At 36.5% G+C, this 22,547-nt stretch overlaps 1 protein-coding gene across 1 annotated transcript in view; it reads left to right on the top strand.

Annotated features, from left to right (window-relative positions):
* Nucleotides 1-22,547, top strand: part of BCKDHB (branched chain keto acid dehydrogenase E1 subunit beta) — a 216,580-nt gene that overhangs the window by 61,665 nt on the left and 132,368 nt on the right. The window contains exons 7-8 of the mRNA XM_080806044.1: nt 13,630-13,727; nt 16,204-16,314. Coding sequence (XP_080662170.1) covers nt 13,630-13,727; nt 16,204-16,314 — 209 coding nt within the window. The remainder of the gene's footprint in view (nt 1-13,629; nt 13,728-16,203; nt 16,315-22,547) is intronic.

The raw sequence follows: 22,547 nt of genomic DNA, 5'->3' as shown, positions 1-22,547 counted from the left end.
ATTATTGACATTCACTTTCAGACTAATTCTGGATATTGGACAGACGTCTATTTTTGATCATTGGCCAAATCCAACTGGATGCATTGTCATTGACTAAGCTTAAGCTACATGATAGACTGATTTACTTAGTGTTTTTAAGAAAACTCATTGTCATATGTACTTTTGTATAAGTTCAAGTGTCATAGAGCTACATAGAACAGAAAGTGAAAGTTCCTTTTCTTTACTCCCAACTCTTTTTCTCAGACCTTTTGTATGCATGTATATTTGCATGCATGCATGAACGTATAGAACACATTTACATATAAACAGTTATATAAGATCATACTATAGACATGGTTCTTTTTTTTAAGGTTTTATTTATTTATTTGAGAGAGAGAGACTGAGAGAACACAAATAGGGGGAGGGAGAGGCAGAGGGAGAAATAGACTCCCTACTGAGCTGGGAGCTGATGTGGGGCTCGATCCCAGGACCTGGAGATCATGACCCAAGCCGAAGGCAGATGCTCAACCCTCTGAGCTACCCAAGTGCCCCTCATTCTATAGACATCATTCTATAACTTACTTTGCAAATCTTTTCCCATGCGTTTACATCTATTCAAATCTGTGAATCTGTAGAACATATATAAACATATAATAAGAAGAACATATTATAACTATTCTGTAATTTGCTTTACTTACCCAATTTATTTTGGATGTGTTTCAGTGTATTCATTTTCAATGATTTAGCAGATTTTTAGTTCATAAATTATGGCACATGCAGAAGAATTTCATGCTTTCTCCTATTATGGAACTTTTAGTTGTTTGTAAATTCTTATTCCAAACAATGTTGAAGTAAACCTATATATGTTGTATACACACACACACATATGTGGAAGGAGAAAATTACAAGCCTATGTTCTTTACTGTTTAAACTATGAAACCTATGTTTAATTCCATCCTTGTTTTTGATAAGCCTCAGATATTCATTGATTAAGCCCTGAAAATAAATGATTGAAGCCAGACTCTGCATGTGTCTAAATAGCAATGGAAAAACTAGGAGGATAAGGTATATTGACACAGGTACTGTGGGGAGACAGGACTTACAATTTAGCTGTTTATAGCCTGAAAGATTAGAATGGAAGCTGGAAATGTTTGTAAGAGATTTAACTTGAGAATACTAAGGATAAAAGTACTGCATTTCTGTTGTTTCATGTGTCAGACTTTTGCTCATTCTTGTGTTTTTTTTTTTCCTGTATTCTGTCATCATGAAAAGTGTTGGTTTGTTAGAAGTCCGTGTTGCAACAACTGGATCTCAATAGTTCAATGTTACCTTCTTGGAAATGTCACCATAGTATCTGTGCCCATACATTAGATGTCATTGAAAGCAGCGTATAACCTGTTATTTCTAAATTATGTATAGTTTTAAGGTCTTTGTTTTAAGTAGACAGAAAATATTAGAGCATTTTATTTCTGTTTTTTGTGTCTTCACTCTAAAGATTCTTTTTTCCTGGAAAATGGTTATCTCCATCCACTCAGACTTTTATGTCTACAAATAAATTGTGTAGATATTACCATTAGGTTTGACACATTTGTTTTTAGGGTTATTATTAGATATTTAGGGTCTTTTTTGCCATTACCATTGGGGATATTTGTATTACATGTTTCTAATAGGTTTTTATTACTAGTATATAGAAAAGCTATTGATTTTTGTATGTTGATACTGCCTTGGGAGACCATACCCAGTTCTCAAATAATATTTTAGTTACGTGTTTTAGACTTTCTGGGTGGAAAATCTTACCTTCTGTAGCTAATGATAGGTATAGCTCTTTTTTCCCCAATAATTGATAAGACATGTATTGTTGTTGTTGTTATTATTATAAGGGCGTCTCCTCCTTTCTTAACCGGGGCTTTTGGTCGGTAGTCTTCATCATATTAAGGAAATATCTCTCTACTTTTAACTTAAAGTCTGCTTCCTCCTGTTTCTCCCAAGTTCTTTTACCAAGTTCTTTTTACTAAGTTCTTTCTAGGTATCTTATGAGACATTTACATGGTTTTTCTTCTTTCATCTCTTCATGAGGTGTATTTCATTAATCTATTTTCTGATGTTTCAATCCTTGTATTCCTGGGATAAATTCTGTTGTATCATGATGCATTATTCTTTGAGCACATTGCTGGATTCAATTAAAGATTTTTTAAAAAGAAATTTGTATTCATATGTAAAATTGGACCATAGTTTTTTTCTACATGTATGAACACAAGCATGTATTCATATATCAAATTTGACTATAGTTCCCCTTCCTTCAGAATCAGAAACTGTGTCTGGTTTCAGGATCAGGGTTGTTCTAGTCTTGTAGAACGAACTGGCGTGCTTTCTTTTTCTCTGCTCCAGACTGGGCTGAATAACTAGAACTTACCTGTTCTATAAGGTTTAATATAATTTGCTCATAAAGCTTTCTGGTTCTTATGACTTTGAGGACACATCTTTGACTTTCTTTTTAGTATCTTTTTTGATTATTAGACTACTACTTTTTTTTAAGATTTTTTATTTATTTACTTGAGAGAGAAGAGAGAGAGAGAGAGCACAAGATGGGTGAGGGGCAGAGGGAGAAGCAGACTCCCCAGTGAGCAGGGAGCCCAATGTAGGGCTCGATCCCAGGACTCTGAGATCATGACCTGAGCAGAAGGCAGACGCTTAACTGACTGAGCCATCCAGGCACCCCTAGACTACTACTTATTCTTGAATAAGTGTTGGTCATTTATATCTTTGTATAATACATTTTTTCTCTGGATTTTCAAACTTAGTAGTATTAAACTTTTCTTTCCTAGTATCATTTGATTAAATATATTAATACATATAAACCATTTATAATACTGCTTGACTGATAACTAATGCTTGATAAATGTTAGTAGTGGATTAAAGAATGTTTCTGCATTATTTTAAAAATCTCCAATGGATTTATTTTAATATTGACACCCTTAAGCATAAATCTTTATTACATGAGCCATGAGCACAACTCAAGTTGTTCAAATTCAGGAGCGGGAGAAGGGTAAATATTTCATAGAGCTTTAGTAAGAGAGATCAGCCAGCATTCAGCCAGTTTCAGGAATAGTTGGTCCAAAATGGTTTTGTGAAGAGGGAGTCATTGATCTTGTTGTTTAGAATCTTTTGGTTGGGCAGTTCACATTTCGCAAGAAGGTGAGAAGAAACAGTTGCTGGGTGTGTGGTCATATGAAGGCCGCCACTCTAGGACACGCTTAATCTTCAGGGGCTCTTACAGATTATTTAGGATTATTTACAACCTATCCTAGGATATTTGGGTGTTCACTGTATCATGTTAGGTCAAGCCACAGTCTTCTACTTTTGATTACAGGCAGTTCCTAATGTGTTTCCCAGAATGTGTACAAAGGCTACTGCTTAAAAGTCAGAGATTGACTTACGTATGATAAATGGTGTCCTTTATGAAGAAAGTTAAAACAGAAAATTTCCAATTAAACCTCCCCTTGTAGACCCAGTTGTCAATGACCTAGTATATAGATACTAGGTGGTTGTATTAACACCACCAAATCTGAACTGTTGATTAACAGATGGGGTGTTTTTAGCTGATATTTTCATAGTTGATCTAAAGAATTTCAAATTTGGAATAAAAGGCACACAAAAGGCCCTTTCAGAGTTTTCATCTTCAATGTATGCAAGTGTGTGTTGAGCAAAAATTAAAGATCTATAAATTGCCTCTACTTACAGGTTAGATAGGTAGTAAACACAAAATTTTTAAGACCATTAGGGTTATATTTAGTAATTTTCACATAGTTTTACTCTTCACAAATAGAAATAAGGCTTACAAAGGTTTATAAAAATTACAACTGGGAAATTTTCTCAATAACTTGAAATTATTTATTCATCTTATCAATACTCTTAGCGTTCCTCACTATTATAGTTGAATTTATGGATTCTGCTAATTTATCCTTTTCTATCTCAAGCACTAAATGTAGCTTGGGGTTATGAAATGATTATTTATTTAATACTTTATTAAATAAATGGTATTTGATTTAAACCACTAGACTACAAGTCATAATTTCTGGCTATATAAATATGCCTGGAGTCCTTCATAATTAGGTAGTTTTAATCCATAATTTGATATGAAGCGATTTAAATAAATAATTTGATATGAAGGGATTTAAATAGATAGATAGATTTCTAATGGAGGAGTGACAGTGCAACACACAGAGGCTGATACTGGGTGATATGTATGTGGAGATTTTAAGGAATATTTACTTTATGAAATATAAAGCCCATTTACTGTCTAAAAAATTAATTTAAGAAAATGGGAGTAAATTGCTGGAGGTCAATGAGGAATCTAGATTTAATACTTTGGTTGGTCTATAGGAAAAGAGCAATTATTTATTCTAAAGATTGTGTGTGCCATATTTTTAAATATTAAAAACATAGTGTTGCCTTTTTTAAAATATACAGTTGGTTGCTCTTGATTTTTATGGTGAGGATCAACCTTGAGGAATGTTCATACTTGATATTGCTACTGAAATCCACTTTGGGCAGATTTCTATACAGTATAACATGGTGGTTGTGAGTTACCACTCACTGTCTTATGACTTCACTGAGGTATTTCATGTCTCTCTGCCTCAGTTTCTTTATCTGTAGAACTGGAATAAATCTAATATCATTTCTATTGAGCTGTGGGGATGAAATGAGGTGATACATAAAAATGCTTCAAACCACGTAAGGTACAGGATGGGCTCAAACATTAGCTTTTTTGATTATTAATATATTGGGATTCCCTTTATTTCTCATCAAAGGTGACCTTTTCTTCTCTTAAATGCTCCTTGTAATGTAAATCTGTGCTCTGTTTGTCCATTGCCTCTCATCCTCACACTTGTCCTTCTGTGTTTCCCTCTGTAATGCTGGGATTGAAAATAAGAAAAGTGCATTTTCTTGATCTCCTGCCTGATTTCCAGCTAGTTTCTGTCAACAGAGAGCACTTTGGAATGGTTTAGAAGGTGGGATGAAGGTGGAAGAAAGGAGCCATTGTGGGACTGGTGGAGGTAGTGGATCAGGCTGTGCTCCCCGCTGCCATTGCTCTATGGCATTGGTGATACGGGGCCTTGGGTGGGTTCTGGCCTGCTCTGTGACAGCTCATGGTGATTCTAGCACCATTAGTGGCTCCTGTGGATGACTGAGGGTAGCCCGGGGCTGTTAGCCGCTCCCTGGCCTCCACGTTACATTATGTTTCCATGCAACTTGGCCCTTCCAGCATCTTTGTAACAGATCTCCTGAATTCAATTCTTCAAGAGAAGTTTCTGTTTTCCTGATTGGATTCTGGTTCATGAAGTCAACAGCTCTTGTTCAATGTTAGATAATGCAGTGATGAATTTTGCAGTATGACACACATCACATCGTTTCCCTGTGCCATTCTTACTCTTAGTTTCTTTTGCCGATGTGCCCCATGACTTTTTTACTTTTTCTGTTTACTCTCTGCATGCAGGAATTTGGTGGAGAGCAGCTAATGCTTGGTGTCTAGTAGGAATTGTAGCTCCTCATGGGTCATATTGTATTTATGGAAACTGAGGGACTTAAGGTATCAAAAACAAAATGCAGAAAATATCTATAATAATACTTTAATGTTTACAAGTCGTCTACCCAATTTAAGGTACCATATTTTATTGGTTCTGAGATCTCCATCACCTCTCAAATTTTAACATCTCTGAAATTGGAATATGGCTTAAGAGCAATGTCATCTTGCAACCATCATATCCAGTGGCCAGTAATTGCTGTTACCTACTCAGGTACAAATATCAAAGTCATCCATCAGCAGCCATGCCTATATGAAATAGATTTCAAAAAAAAAAAAAAAAAAGAATAGATTTCAGATCCGTAGCTTAGATTAAATTCCACAGATGCTAGAGAACTATTCTTTAACAATGAGGTTCCAAATGGTTGTGATGGGTAGAAGGTCAGGCAAAGTGAAGAATCATAATTTAACCGTCTTTGGAAGCATGAATCAGAAATAGGCTGTTCCTAAAAACTGAGCTAGCTTGAGAGCCCAGCACCAATCTTATAATTCTCTTTTGGATTCATTGATAAAGTGCTGCTTCACTGATGTGCTTGCTGACACAGAAATGCTCTTCTGTGGAGAAACATGGGCACCGATGATTATAAGTCAAAAGACAAATGAGAAGAATTAGGTTCTAAAGGTCAAAGAGTTTTAGGAATAGCTTAACCAATTTATTTTGCTTATATTTTGTTACATCTTTAGAATAGAAGGGTGATATGTAATAAAACCCATGCCTGATTAAGCCTGAACTTCATTCTTTTGATAAGAAAATAATTGTAAACTGTAAAATTCTCAACACTGCCAGTTTAATGAGCAGTTTTCTCATTCCTAGTGGTTCATAAAATAATGGTATATCTTATAGTTCACAGCGAATTAACGTTTTCATTTTCTGTCTTGACATAATTCTTTTTGTTAGGTGATTTTTTTTTTTTCCTTTTCAACTCTCCCTGTGCTGATAGAGAATTGCTTTAAAATAGTGCCATTAAATTCAGCATTCAATTATTTTCTTTGTCATTTTGCTGCTTACCATGTTAGAGTCTATTTATGTGAACGAAGTTCACTCATATATAGCTCCTTGCTATAGAAAATGCACTGGAAAACATTTACTAAAGAAATTATAATATATTAAACATGAATGAGGGACAGCTGCTAGTAAAATTGCATATGGGAGAACTTTTGTTAAATTATTAAATGCTGCATACTGAAAGAGTACAGGGAAGAATACTAAGTCCTTGCAAAAATTGAACAAGATACATTACAAAGTGGTTAAATTTTAGCGTATAAATTAAGTATACTGATGTATATTATGCAATATCGTCAGCCTCAAAGCTTTTTTGTTACCTTAATGAGATAGGGAAATGTAATGAGGTTAATTTTGAAGTTGTGTAAGGAATGTGTTGGTTGCTTTATCATATCGTTGCTTTTGTGCTATGTTTGCAAATTAGTCTGAAAAGGAGCCTGACTTATCTCATTACACACACAAAAAATTAGGAATGTGGGATTTTCAAATGAATTAATTACCAAGAAAAGAATTAGAGTGTATTTGAGTTGAAATGGGTCCAGGCCTTCCCATTTAATACTGTTTGTCACTATGTTCTCAATGTCACCATTCAGTTAAAAGTAATATAGATGTTACTTTTCAGTGGCATTTCAGCAATAAGACATGACCTTCTAAAACAGTAACACGAATGATTTTAAGGTTTCAAAAACTGTTTTTGTATCTCCGTGTGACGAGTCTCCTGGTTACACGCAAGATACTTGCTGATTCTGACTTGATGTTGTGTTTATATTTAGATAGTATGATGGTTACTGGTTTTTATTTAGTGGTGAAGAGACTCCAGCAAAAAACTGACAGGCGTGTACAGATAATTAATTTATGTCTTCCCATCTTTATGTCTCTGTATCGTCAGAACTTTGCTTAAGTTCACCCACGTACATGAAGGTCATGTATACGGTACTAAATGTGGTTGCACTTCTTTTGCAACTGGATAGCTTATTAGTAACCTCATTTTCTATTTGTACTAATATTTCAACAGACAGAGTGTTTCACAAGGCGGTATGAATCTACAGTGCCTCTGTCATGCCTCATAGTTAGCTCAGTTTCCCATACTTGGTGTTTAGTGACATTCATAATTTTGCATACTTGCCCATCAAATTATACCGTATTTTCCCAGAATCCATGGAGACTTACTAAGATGGGTCAGCCTCCTTTTAAAAAATTTAATGTTAATATTTTGCTAAACTTTGCATTTTGAAATAAATTTAAATGGAAATGTTGCAAAAAGAGTACAAAGAATTTGTATGTATTCCCCATTTATCTTCTATAGGTGTTAACCTCATGAATAACTGTAGTAATAATGATCAAAACCAGGAAATTACCAGTGAGCCAATACTGTTAACTCCTCCACACACCTAATCCAAATTTCATCAGTAGTAGTACTAAGGTCGTCTTTCTGGATCAGGATCCAATCCAGAGTCTCCACTTACTGTTGTCTTCTTAGTCTCCTTGATTTTGGGACAGACTGTTCCTTTGTCTTTTTCGTCTGTCACAATCTGTCACTATTCTGATTGATGCTGTCCACACATGCTCCCCGTAGTCACCATGGCTTAGATAGTGTGAAAAGTTTAGCACTTAATTATTCTTTATTGAAAGGTAATTTTATCTTTTAATCAGATAGTAATATTATAACAACTATTATAATGACAGCTTATAGAGACAAATAATATGGTTAACAGTATATTGATTTGGTCTTGCTAATAGAAGTGGTTAATCTTTAGATTTTCAGTAATTTGAGGTGAAGAGGTGAGGGGGAAATTGGATACAACTGTGTTTGGGGAATAATTTAAAAGTAATTACTAGAAGAAATTGTACTTATTTTTCTTGTTCATATAGTTTCTCATCTCTAACATCAGTACTAAAACAAATTATTGGTATAGAAGTGAAAATTATCAAGGTATGAACATAATTGGTAGCCTCATCTGAAAGATTATTTGGAAAATAACAATTGTAATATAGAGAGATTGGTTGGTGGCCAAAAAACAGGAGTTTTATACAGAAGTAAGAATAAATGTCCCTAGAATGAAAACTTCCTTTTGTTTTAATGACTTTATCCTTGAATTAATTCAAATATAAAATTGTCCTCTTCCTAAGAACTGAAAGGATATCCACAGTGTGATTAACTTAATATGTCCTTGTTCTGTCCTTAGATGTGGCAGACAGACAGACAGATGCTGCTTTCCATAGTTTACAGATGGGATACTAGGGCAGAAAAGTAATATATTGCTTTGTCAGAGAGCACCAAATTAGTCAGATGCAGAGACAGGGCTGGGAATTGGGTTCTTGGGTGAGTGGATTTGCCCACTCTCCTCCATTAGACTGTAAATTCTGACAAATGAGATATACTTGCTCAAGTATGAAGATTTCCAGTGTTGTTAGTAACCAGGCAGCATGAAGTAACATTTTAGAAATATACTCTATTTTTTTTTAAGAAGAACATTTATGTTTTATCACTGCATCGTGTATAATGCAACATGAATAAAGCCTACCAACTTTCACATTTGTGAGGAAACTCGCATTACTGTAGATTAGTGCCAGGGCAGAGAAATGACCCTATTATCTCGGTAATGGTAATATTGTGCCTCACAGGGAAACTTGCATCATTAAGAGTGAGTTATTATTCTTTTGCAGACAGTTTCTACATGTGTTATTAATATATGAAGCCAGAAGGAATTGAAAAGGTTTTTCTAGGGACTTGGGTATGTAACTTAAAGCTTTCACCCTTCCCCGAAACAGCACATAGATGTGTGTTGACACGTTTGCAGATGCGCACACACATGACGTCACACCTCCATTTTTTCGTATATATCTTTTCTTTCTACACGGAATACCCTCTTCATTTCCTTGTTAGCTCTAAGACCCTTCTCAGTTGTAGCCTCCCTGGTGGTGAACTTCCTCGATCCGTACAACTACGTTGGTGCTTCCCTCTGTTTTCCTAGAGTGGTTTATCCCCACTATTGTATCATGTTTTTGTTTGCCGATCATGTCTGTCTATCCTTATAACGCCCAGTTGAGTGTGTGCTTGTCAAAGACAGGGGCTGTCCCTTTCAGTTTCATATTCGTATCTTGTATGATGCCTTTGTATATTGGATGCAATAACTATTAAATGAATAAAGGTGTATTGTCCATAGCATATACATTTTGCCACTGTCTTATTTTAAAAATGTGTTTAAGATGACCAAACAAATGACAAGAAAATGAGAAGGAAAAAGGTAGGAGGATGGAAAATAAAAATGGGGCCAGGCATGAACTCCTTCATGCCATGAGTCTGTAAGTGCACATGTAATATGAATATAAGTGCATCTACAGTAACATGAATATAAGTGCATCTACAAGGGACACATATATGTGGAACTTAAAAAATATGTTTAAAAAATCCGGTCTGATATTTGAGCCAAAAGTTGCATCTTTTAAATTTTGGTCTTAGGAAGATTTATTATTTTTCCGGATGACACATTTTTGTCGATATATGTCTGATGCTCAAGGGTTTGTCTGGAATGCTCATTAGTGCTAAGATTGGGATGTAATCAGCATTTGGTGAAATGGAGTGGTCTCAGTTGGTCCCACTGCTATGAAAACAGGAATCTGTAAAAGAACTGTATAGGAGCTCTTCTGTTCCTGAAGTTTTCTGTTATTACTTCTCTTACCTGTTCTCTTTCAAAAAGCACATAGTCATGGGGTAGGAATGCAAGAGTTCTCATTCGAAATAATAACTTCTCTTGGAGTAAGTATCTTTTAAATTAGTGTAACTAAAGTACCTGTGAATTATGGCTTGCCCTCCGGGTGACCTGTTTGCCAAGTTCAAATAAACAAACATATTCTCATTTGTCTGCTCTCAGGGATTAAATTTATGCGAATCTAGTAGATTTTTTTTTGGGGGGGGGCGTTGTTTTTAATAAGAGACTCTTCTTGAATCTAATTCTCTACATGATCTTGTTGATGGAGAACAACACTTTGTTTGCCATGTTGTTCCTTAATTAAGTGTTAAAGTAATGAGGTCTTATTATTCTGGGTAATTTATTTAATACAATGAAGCAGTTAGTCACTCACTGGCAGCTTTTCAAAGGAAGTGGGCCAGGATGCTAACCCATTTCTTTTGGTGTGCCAGCCGTTAGAACTGTGTGTTCCAGGGATTTGCTAATCACTTGGCAACTGATTTAAAAGGCGGGAAAGACAGGATTCTTGAACGACAACCACTGACTCACCAACAAGACAGGGTTTGCTGGCTTCAAGACTTGTCTGTTGGCATGCAGATCTTGCTGCCAGAGGAAAGAAGACTCAATGATGGCAAAGAGCTTATGTGCTGCCTTTCCCATGTTTGTTGGATATCATGAGCATCGTTCTTGACCATGGCTTTGGTTTCGCAACTGAGAACTGCTATGTAGAGTGTTCTACTCCAGTTGAATGTTTGTCTCCCTGTTTGTGTGTCCCTTTGTCCACCTTTGTATCTGTTGGTTCATCTGTCCATCAAATACTGGATTTAAGCTGTCTATGAATGGGCTGGAATTAACCTCTGGAAGCACTGTTTAGAATTGAGGGTGGCAGACTTTTTCTATAAAGGAACAGGTAGTAAAATTTTAGCCTGTAGAACTACCTGTTCTATAAAGGAACAGGTAGTAAAATTTTAGCTCTGCTGTTATAGGGCAAAAACAGCCTTAGATGATATGTAAATGAATAGCTGTGTTCCAGTAAGATACTGTTTACAAAAATTGACCTACCCACTGGTTTAGATAGAAGTATCTGGCTCAACATAGTTTACGTGTTATACAAAAACTTTTAATGCTTATGAGTTTTCTAAAGCAGCTTATGTCTCAGGTTTGTTAATTAGCTTGTCATCTGCTTTGAGTAGTTTGGTAGATTTTATTGTATTATTTAAACATATCTATGATTTAAAAAATATTCATCTCTCTCTCTGGTATGGTTATAGAAATGCTATTGGATTGGAAATATAAAAACAAGAAATAGAATTTTCCTCATCACTGATAACAGTACCATTAAATTTGATAGATTATACTTACAAATGATTTTAAAAACTATGTTTTTTGACATGAAAACATGACCAAGATATATTGCCAAGTGAAAAAAGGCAAGATGATAAGAAGACCTTCAGATCAGGGTGATTATATATGTGGAAAGAAAGATTCACATATGTTTATGAATGTGCATCCTTGAATATTATGAACATCTGAAAAGACACTGGATTAGTCGGGGGTCTTAATTTTCAAGCAGAACTCCAACTCTGGCCCATATAAGCAGAAAGATGTATTGAAGGCTAATGAACAGCTCAGAAATCTTTGGCGTGCCTAAGAACTGGGCTTGGAAGCCTTATGTCTAGAAGCAGTACCCAGAATTCTACCGTGTAACTGGTTTTGCAAAGATGCCCCAGCAGCTGACAGTGCCATGGAACTAGAGTTTGAATGGTTGACTCCACTGAGCCTGAAAGCTGAATCAGCCTCCATTCTTACCCGTACCCTAGGAAGGATCCTGGATCCCTGCTGCTCTTCTTGGCCTGGGTGTGTTGGATCGGCAGAGCCCACATTTTGTGCCATCACTGCAATGAAGCCTGGGAGAGTGCAGATGGGGTTCTTACTTCTATTGTGGACCAAGGGCCCTGCCTCATCATATGGGGCATTTCCCTAATTTAGGAAGAGGATTAAGAAGCCTGGATAACAGAAAGCATGAAAGCTGTCCCCTGCAGATGCGCAGGAAGTTGTTGGTATTGATGACTCTGGACAGTGGAGTTCAGACAACTCACTAGGGCACAGATGGGACCTTTTAGTTTGCCCTTCTTTGCTCATCGAATTAAAAAAAAATTTTTTAAAAATTAAAAAAAAAACCCATGCAACAATGGTAAAAGATTTTAGGGAATTTTTTTTTTTAAAGATTTTATTTATTTTTTTGACAGAGATCACAAGTAGGCAGAGAGGCAGGCAGAGAGAGAGAGAGGAGGAAGCAGGCTCCCCGCTGAGCCGAGAGCCCGATGCGGGGCTCGATCCCAGGACCCTGAGATCATAACCTGAGCTGAAGGCAAAGGCTTAACCCACTGAGCCACCCAGGTGCCCCGATTATAGGGAAAATTAACAAAAGGGATTGTTTTCTTCCCCCCAACCACTTCTATTAGTTCTCCCCACCACTATTAATTACCGTATTACTGGTCTCAGGTGGGAATTTAAGAAGGCTTCCCAGCATAATGCAGCAATTCCATCAACTTCTTACTCAATTTCATTTAAAAATGCACCTTATGATTTCCCCTGGAATTCAGTCTTTATATGTACTTGATTGGGCAGAAATAATCATGAAATAGTCTTACCAGTGGCTTATTCTTCCTTTGGTCTGCTGGAGCTGATCTAGTGTATCTTCTTGAGGTCAAAAGGATTCAGCTTTGAAATTTAAGGTGGTATCAGCTGCCGTAGTTGATGAGGTATTTGTAGATGCACGGTGTAAAAATGAAATATACTTAAAAATTTGGCCCTCCTCTGTGTGTCTTGTGTTTCAAGCCCCCATATATCAACTTCTTGATAGAAAACTTGTCTGAGAACTTAATTCAGTCTGATCAAGTTTTAGTGGAAACATGGTAAAATTTTTGACCTTTATTTTTTTAGAACAGTTTTAGGTTCACAGAAAAAGTGTGAGGATAGGCTAGTACAGGAGAGTTTCCATATACCCTGCACTCAGTTTTCTGTATCATTAACCTCTTATAGTAGTATGGCATATTCGTTACAGTTAATGAACCAATATGGGATGTTGTCGACCAAAGCCCTTGCTGTAAGATTTTCTTAGTTTTTACCCAAAGTCCTTCTTCTGTGCCAGGGTAGCTGATATATTTGCTACATTCACATGCGACTTTTTCATATGTGTAGTATTGTCATAGAGTCATATAATAAATGCTATTCTGTTTTAAGTAACTTATGGAATTTGGGAGAAGAATAAAAGAAAGCTTGCTACAGTGAAATTCTTATATTCTTTTATGCACAAGCACCACATGAGAAAAAATAAATTTTTATTTTTTTCCCTCTTCTGTATTCAGTTGAACAGGTTCCTGTAGAACCATACAACATTCCCCTGTCCCAGGCCGAAGTTATTCAGGAAGGGAGTGACGTGACTCTAGTTGCCTGGGGCACTCAGGTCGGTAACATTTCTAAGAACTGATGATGTCCATGTTGTGCTTGGAAGCTCTAATTTTTAATCCCGATACTATAAAAATCCAAAGTGTTGTTTTTCTTATAGGTCAAATTTAAGTCTTGTTAGTGCTACATCTGTATCTGGTACTGACTTCTGGTTGAGAGTGAGGTGCCTGCTCAGTCATATTAAAATATATATGCATGTGGTGAAGCTTAAAAATCTGTTGAGTTGATAGAAATGTACTCATGGGAAATTGTTTCTTCTGAAGCATGCATTACATGTTCTCATACTTGTTTCTGTGCTTGACTTCCTGTCTTTTTCATCACATCTGCTGCCATCTCTTGTGATACTTGCTCAGCTATGTAGGCCAGCCAGGGGTCCAGCCTCAAAATTCTGTACCTCCCTCTGTTCCAGTGAACCTCAGTACTGATCTGCCTCAGTTTCCCCAGTGCTTGTTATCACATCGTTCTGCCTCCAGACTCCTCTCTGGCCAGAGATGTCTACCTCTTCTCTATCTCCTTCTTCTAAACAAATGGTCCATTTTTCTTTTTTCTGTGTGAAGGAAGTACTTATTTTAGAAAATGTGTACAGCATTAAATGTAGAAAAATAAATCATTTGTAATACTATACCCTTTGACTCTCTTTTCCACTTGATTTTTGGCACGGAGAGGTAGCTCTCCTGGTTTCTTACTGCCAGTGGGAAAAACTCTTATCTTTATCTCTGTCACTCAGCGTGCATCTTTGCCTCTCTTTGTAATAGGGAAGTTAGTATATTAGATACTATGTCCTATAACTTACCTTTTCCTCACACCTTCCATGTCTGCTGCCAGTCCTTTACTCCTCTTTCTCTTTTGTCCTATGGTTTTCATAGCTCCCTCTACAGATCTTTCAGATTATATTCCATTTTGCCTTTTCTAGGGCTGTAATTTACCTGTGGTCCCTTCCCTCCTCTCCATTTCTCCTTTCAATGTCTCTTTTATTAAAAGGGTGTATATTTCTTCCCTCTCTAAAAAGTACGTATTCTTTACCCTACTTTTCCCTTAAATACCAGTGTATTTCCTCCTTTCTTTTATCACTAAACTTGAACGACTATTTTCTACTACCTGTATTTAATTCCTTAACTTCCTTATGTTCTTATACCTATGAGTTCTGTCCCCACTGATTTACTAAAACTATTATTGCTAACATTACTAATTTTCTAATTTTTATTTTTTTAAAGATTTATTTATTTATTTGGGAGAGAGAGAGAGAGAGAGCATGAGACGTGGGAGGTTAGAGGGAGAAGCAGACTCCCCACTGAGCCGGGAGCCTGATGTGGCACTTGATCCCGGGACCCCGGCACCCCGGGATCATGACCTGAGCTGAAGACAGTTGCTTAATCAACTGAGCCACCCAGGCTTCCTAATTTTTATTTTTTTAAAAAGATTTTATTTACTTATTTGGCAGACAGAGATCACAAGTAGGCAGAGAGGCAGGCAGAGAGAGAGGTAGAAGCAGGCTCTCTGCTGAGCAGAGAGCCTGATGCGGGACTCAGTCCCAGGACCCCGAGACCATGACCCGAGCCGAAGGCTCTTCGTGCTCTTAGTGGCTCAACCCACTGAGCCACCCAGGCGCCCCACTAATTTTCTAATTTTTAAATCAACCCTTATCCCATATCGCTATGGTGTATGACACCGTACTCTTTCCATGAAAACCTTTCTTCTTTAGTTTCTGGGATACATTGTCTCCTGGTTTTTCTTTTCCCTCCCTCCCTCCCTTCCTTCCTCCTCTCCTTCCCTCCCTCCCTTCCCTTCCTTCCCTTTCTTTCCTCTCTTACCCTGCACAAGTGGTTCCACACTAGGTGTGGAGCCTGACTCAGGGCTCAATCTCATGACCCTGAGGTCATGACCTGAGCTCAAATTAAGAGTTAGTTGCTTAATTGACTGAGCCACCCAGACACCTCCTCCTCTTCTTCCTCTTCTGCTGCTACTCCTGCTTCTTTTTCTTCTTCTTCTTCCTCTTCTCCTTCATCCTCTCCTCCTCCTTCCCTTCTTCTTCCTCTTCTTCTCCTCCTTCCCCTTCTCCTCCTCCTTTTCTTCTTTTTCTTCTTCAAGTGAGTTCCTCCTTCTCCATTTCCCCATATTTCCCCTGCAGGGTCCCAGGAGTTCTGCCCTTTACTTCTCCTTCCACATACTTTCACTAGAAACTCAACCTGCTCCTCTAACTTTACTTTCTGTGTGCTGGCATCTTTAGAATCAGTGTCTCTATTAATGACTGCTTTCCTTTCCGGAAATTAAGGATATCTTTCCAACTGTTTCCTAGACATCTGTATTTGATTACTTTGGGGAAATATGGGGTTCAACATATCTAAAACAAATTTAATTCTCCATTGCTAATAAATTCCTCTGACTTTAAAGACTCTTTCTATTAATGATGTCAGAATTCATCTGACTTTTTGGGTCTAAATCTCTGTAGTTATTTTCTGCTATTTTTATTTCAGGTTCACGTGATCCGAGAGGTAGCTTCCATGGCTCAAGAGAAGCTGGGAGTGTCTTGTGAAGTCATTGATCTGAGGACTATACTACCTTGGGATGTGGATACAGTTTGCAAGGTATGAATATAGTGTTGATAGAGTGTCATTTCCTTAAACCTGTGGACCAGATTTGTTGGCAGTTTGCAAGGAATTGTTTTGAAATTTCAAGCTTCATGAGCATTTTCAACTGATTGAAAACTTTGAAACTTACACTGTGACAGAAACATATGTTATATAAACAGCTTAATGCTCAAGGAAACCAATCACTTGAGGGTTTTTCCCTCCCATAGTTCTTTGTTTAAAATATTATGGAACTGTGTCCTTCATGCAGCCTGCTTGGGTTGAGCTGTGAAAGTAATAGAGTAGTGCAAATGAGAGCATATCAGGTTGTTGAGGTCACCTGTGTTTTTAACTACTTATGGGTTATGGTTCGATAAACAAGGTTTAATAGAATCAACTAAATGGTTTGGCTGAATTTTCATTTGTCTCCTCTCCAAAAGAGGTGGAGATGGATTATTTAAAAAACAAAACAAAGCCAAAAACAAAAACAAAAACAAAAACATAACAAAACCCCAAAACTACCCTCTCTACATAGTCTTTGTACTATGAATCACAGTTTGAATGTTATGTTGTGGGATTCTGTCTGCTTTTAGTTTTCCATCTAAGCAAACTCTTGATAGTCCCTTCTCAGGAATATAGTTCAGTTCTCATTTACTTGGTTATAACTGATAGCTTTCATATTAATAAACCAAAGTGCATCTGTTTCCATTGTGGTCTGTAAGGAAGATTAAGCTCTTTTTGTGTGTTGGTCTTATGTACTAAAGGTGAGGTAATGTGACATGTCTTACTTTTTCTTGATTTACTGTTACAGCAAGTGAATTCTAAGACCTAGGGTATTTTATATCATTTTTTAAGAATAGATAGCTTTGCTGTTTTTTAGGTTAGTCGTGTGAAAAAGATCTGCAGCTACTGCTACTCTTAGAGTATAGTGTAGGGTGTGTTTAGATAAAGATTGTTTTATAATTTATTGGAAGACTTAAGATAATAAATGTTCTGTAGACTCACTTGACATCATCTAGACACTTGACATGGTTATGGATGGCTTCAACAATATTCTAAGTCTTTCTAGTTTCCATCATTAAGAGCAGTATTTTAGGTTGAATTACTCATAACTGCAGGAGAGTCATGCTTCTTGTAGGCTTTTTCAAATCAGGTCAAACACTGGGTTTACTTTCAAGTAGCCAAATATTCCAAATTATGGTTAAACTGGAGCTGATAGCCTTTGCCCCAGAGTGGGCTTCTTTTTTGCAACCGTATCCCCCATTTATTCTTGGGGTTTGTACTTATAGAGTGAATGGTGCTTTTCTATGGGGATATAATGTTTTGTTATGCTGCAGTGGGGAGTACTGTTAAATGGTTGGGGTGAATAGTTTTAAACTATATTTACATTTTTATATACTTTATACATCCAAACAGAATTTGGAGTAGCTTATGGTAAAACACAAATATAATAACACTCCATGCTTAATTGTGAAGGTAAAGTGAAGAGAGAAGAAGAAAGAAGGGGGAAATTATATTTACCTCTACATAACTTTGCTTGTGGGGTATGCCCCCTCCCCTCTTTATTAAATCTACTGATTGCATCTTTGTGTGATCCTGGAATGTAGATCCTTTTTCCTTGGGGGCCCTTTACTAGTGGAAAAGATGAAAGAGGACACTAGAGACTGCTCCTGAATGAAAAGGTGATTCATCAAACCACTGAGTTGCTGGCCTCATCCTTTTAGTCTTGTGTTGGGGTGCTTTTATCGTGTTATTTTTCTGGTTGATGACCCTCTAGTTAGGACAGTGAAAGTCAGCTTGCCTTTTCTCGATTACTTTGGGTTCTGTGACTCTCTTCATTGCTGACCATGGTAATCTTCTGTTTTCCTTTCATGTATCAAAGAAAAGTTTTGGTGTGTGGCATCTTTCTAGGGTTTGGAGATGACTTTAAAGAAGAGGACCCTAGAGCTAAACCTCATTAAAAGTGAGGCTTCTTTTTTTGTTGTTGTTGTTGATCTACAGTTAAGTTTTTCTTTATGAATTCTGTAGTGATCAAAATTTATGTTTATTATCTTTTTCAGTTAGTGCTGTGTTTTGTTGGTTCTTTTTGTTTTATGATAAAATTAGATTCCTCAGCTTTGTTCATGATATGTTAAGCTCAACACTCAAAAGCATGTTTGGGAATACCTACTCAAGAAAAGGCCATTGAAGGTTAAAAAAAAACCCAACTTATTGAACATACATAAACATTAGCATATTATGCATAGTAAAATGACTCAGGGACAGTTGAGGAATTGGTTAATGTAGTCTGAATTTGACTGTGTTTTAAAAATCATAGTCATGCTTTTTGCTTGAGCCTTGAAGCATTGTTTAGAAGTTATAATCCTGAAAAATTGCTTGGGGACAGAGAGCAACAGAGTGTTTGAATGTTGCTCAGGGAAGCTACAAAATTGGAGACCTGAGTGGGTCTAGGAACCAAGAACCAGTGGTTCATCTACTCCGTTCTTGACCTGATATTAGAGAGCTAAGCTGGAAGCTTCTGAAAAGCAGAATAAAAATTCTTGAGTTTTGAAGTGCCTGGGAGACAGTCCTACCTTGGAAATTGGAGGTGTGAGGGGAGGAGGTAGCTTGAGAACATCACTGAGAAGAGTTGAAAGCCCTGAAGGGAGTGGTAAATTGACTCTTTTTACTTGGGGGCACCTGCCAAGTAAGTCTCAGCTAGACACTGAGAACCCAGGTTGTAAAGGATCCATGTTTCATGGGTTGTAATGACAAAATAGGAAACTTGGGAGGAAGGGTGCTGAAGCACACAGTTGGGCTCCCATTCAAGATAAATGTCAAATTTTACAGCTGTGTACGGTGGAAACTAAGCAGCAAATGCCTGGAAGGCCAAGCCATCTTTTGAGACTGAAGTGTCAAAGATCAGCCATATTCTCAGTTGAAAGTTGTAGAGTCAGGTCTTAGGATCTACGAGAAGTAAGATTGGAGCTTCTCAAATCCACAGCACAGCCTCTCTCCCTCTCAGTTCCTTATTGGATTAATATAACTTACCTTCTGTTCTGTCTGCCCAGCACAAGGAGTCAGTCCTCCCATCATCTGGAACCTCTGTGAATCAGCATTCAATAAAAAATTACTAAGTATATGAAAAGACAGGACAATTTGATTCAAAACCAAGAGAAAACAGAAAAAATAGAAAGCAGAAACAGAGGCGATCCAGTCATTGGAGTTAGCAGACAAAGACTTTATTATGTTTAGGAATATAGGAGGAAGAAAAAGAACAAAAGAGGTAAGAAGGTAAAGAATTACCCTGGAGGAGTGTGTGTTTGTGTGTGTGTTAGAGAGAGAGAGAGAGAGAGAGCGCGAGCGAGCGAGCATTGTAGAACTAAAGAAATATTTGTCAGTAACAACTCAGCGGATGTGTTTACAAACTTATTGGACTTAGTAGATGATAGTATTATGAACTAGAAGGCAAGTATATAGAAAATGTCCAAACTGAAGCACAGAAAGAGGGGAAAAATAGAATAGATTAGAGCAGAAGAGAGCATAAAACACACTGGGGATCTGGTCAAAAGATCTGTCCCATATATGATTGGAATTCCAGAAGAGGAGAGAATGAATTGGTCAGAAGCCATGTAAAAAATATTTCTCCTTAAGCTTTAAGGACATCACCATTCTTGAGGATTTGTAAACCTCTAAGGATGTATTCAAAGAAAACCAAACCCACCTACAAAATGGAATGACATCTTAATTGCTAAAGATGCCAACCTAACATTTTATACCCATTGAAAACATACTCTTAAAGTTAAGATGTAATAAAAAAAATACCTTAGGCACATAGAAATTGAGAGAGTTTCTCACCAGCACATTTTTACTAAAAACAATACAACAAGGCATTTCTTTAGGCAGAAGGAAAATGATCCTATAAGTCAGTCAGAATGGACTTACATGGAGTTAAAATATTCTGTTGTTCTAGAAATATTAAATGTAATATTTTTATTAGATCATAGTAAGTTAGGGATGCATGTTGTAACCTCAGGACTAACAACTGAAATCATAGTGAAAGTATATATCCAGCAAGTTAAAAAGGGACCTATAGATAAATAGAAGTATTTGGTTAAACTAAAAGAAAGGAAAATATGTAAAAAAAAAACCCAAAACAAGCAAACAAACAAAAAAAACTCCAAAACAAAACAGGTGTGTCACTAGAAAACAGATAGATGATGGCTATAAACCCAGGTATATAAGTAATTAAAAACAGAAGGATTAAATCTAGTATACATTATGAAATGCCACAGTATGCCTAGCTCAATTGAATATAGAACATTTATCAAAATTGACCAAATGCTAGGACATAAATATTATCTTAAACTTCAGATGTTTAAAGTCATTTTGAGTTTGGACTATAGTGGAATTCAATTAGAAATTGGATTCTAATTTCTGGAAATTAGAATTTCCAGAATTCCAGGAAAGCCTCAACTTCCTACAAATTAAATTATTTACATTTAAATCAAAGGTTGTAAAAGAAACTGAAACAAATTAGAAAAATACTGAACTGAAGGGTTATGAAGTTACTAAGTATAAAAAATTTCAAGATTCAGCTAAAGCCGTGCTCGGAGAAAGCTGTATGACCGGAAATACATATATTTAGAAAAGAGGAATAAGAACAAAAAAATTAGTGATCTGAATTTCCATCTCCAGAAAGAAAATCAAATCTAGAGGAAATAGGATAAATGTAGTGATAAAGAGCAGAAATCAGTGAAACAGAACTTACAGTAGAGAAGTTTAATAACATAAAAATTAGATTTTTGAAGAGACTAATGTACTTGATAAACCTTCAGCAAGATTAATGGAAAAAAACAGGGCAAACACAAATGACAAACACCAGGTATGAAGAAGGGGAAATCACAGAGCCTACAGACAATAGAAATATACTAAGAGTATAGCCTGAACAATTTTATGAATAAGTTTTGGGTGAAATGGACAGATTCCTAGGAAAATACAATGTTTTTAAAAATAAAAATTAGAAAAGCTCGGGGCACCTGGGTGGTTCAGTGGGTTAATTAAGCCTCTGCCTTCAGCTCAGGTCATGGTCTCAGGGTCCTGGGATCGAGCCCCGCATTGGGCTCTCTGCTTAGTAGGAAGCCTGCTTCCCCCTCTCTCTGCCCGCCTCTCTACCTACTTGTGATCTCTCTCTCTCTCTGTCAAATACATAAAAAATCTTTAAAAAAAAAATTAGAAAAGCTCAATAGTCATATATCAAAGAAACTGAATCCATTTTCATTAATGCTTATACAAGGAAAACCCTAGACCCACAGGGCTTTGCTGGTGAATTCTTTAAAACACAGTTCTTATGCAAATTCTTAGAGAAAATAGAACAAGAGTGTTTTTTTCCAAATTCTTTATATAAGGCTGAAACAATCTTTATATCAAATCTGTTTCAGACAGTATACAAAGAAATATTATAGACACATTTTTCTTATGAATGGAGATATAAAAATCAAAATATTGGAAAGTGAAATCCAACAATATACAAAAAAAAAGAGAAAAGTGAGGGTTTATTTCAAGTATGCAAGGGGTGTTTGACATTCACAAACATTCACACTGTGGTTGATGCAATTTCCCACGTGAACAGAAAATGGGAAAAACAATCATGATGATCTTTGTAATACAGAAAAACATTTGTTAAAAGTCAGTGTCCGTTCATAATGAAAATTTCTTAGTAACCTAGAAATAGAAGGGGAATCTATAAAGAGCGGCTTTATCTTGTAGCTATGAATAGCTATAAAAAGCCTGCAGCAAAAATTATATTTCCTACTGAAATTTTGACTTCTTTTCCATTGACATCAAGAATGCAACAAGGATGCCCACACATAAGGGCAAGAGATACAAAAAATCATATGGATTGGAAAGAAGTAAAACTTACTACTCACAGATAACGTGATTTGTATGTAAAAAGACCTAGTGGAATCTATGGGCAGATCATTAGAATTCAGTTTACCAACACCCCTGGAAACAAGGTCAATATACAATAATTGTATCTTTATATACCAGCAACAAAATAGAAAAGGAATGTATAATACCAGCAACAAATAGAAAATAAATTGATAACATTTGAAAAAGCATAAAGAAATCAAACATCTAGGGTGAAATTGAGTGATACGTATGTAAAAACTATGCAGAAAATCACAAAACATTATTCTGAGAAATTAGAGAAGATGCAAGCAAACTGAAACACATACCCTATTAATCTGTTGTAAGGCCAAGACTAGCCA

The sequence above is a fragment of the Martes martes genome, assembly GCF_963455335.1.
Source record: "Martes martes genome assembly, chromosome: 6".
Lineage (NCBI taxonomy): Eukaryota > Metazoa > Chordata > Mammalia > Carnivora > Mustelidae > Martes > Martes martes.
This window is presented reverse-complemented; position numbering and strand designations above follow the sequence as displayed.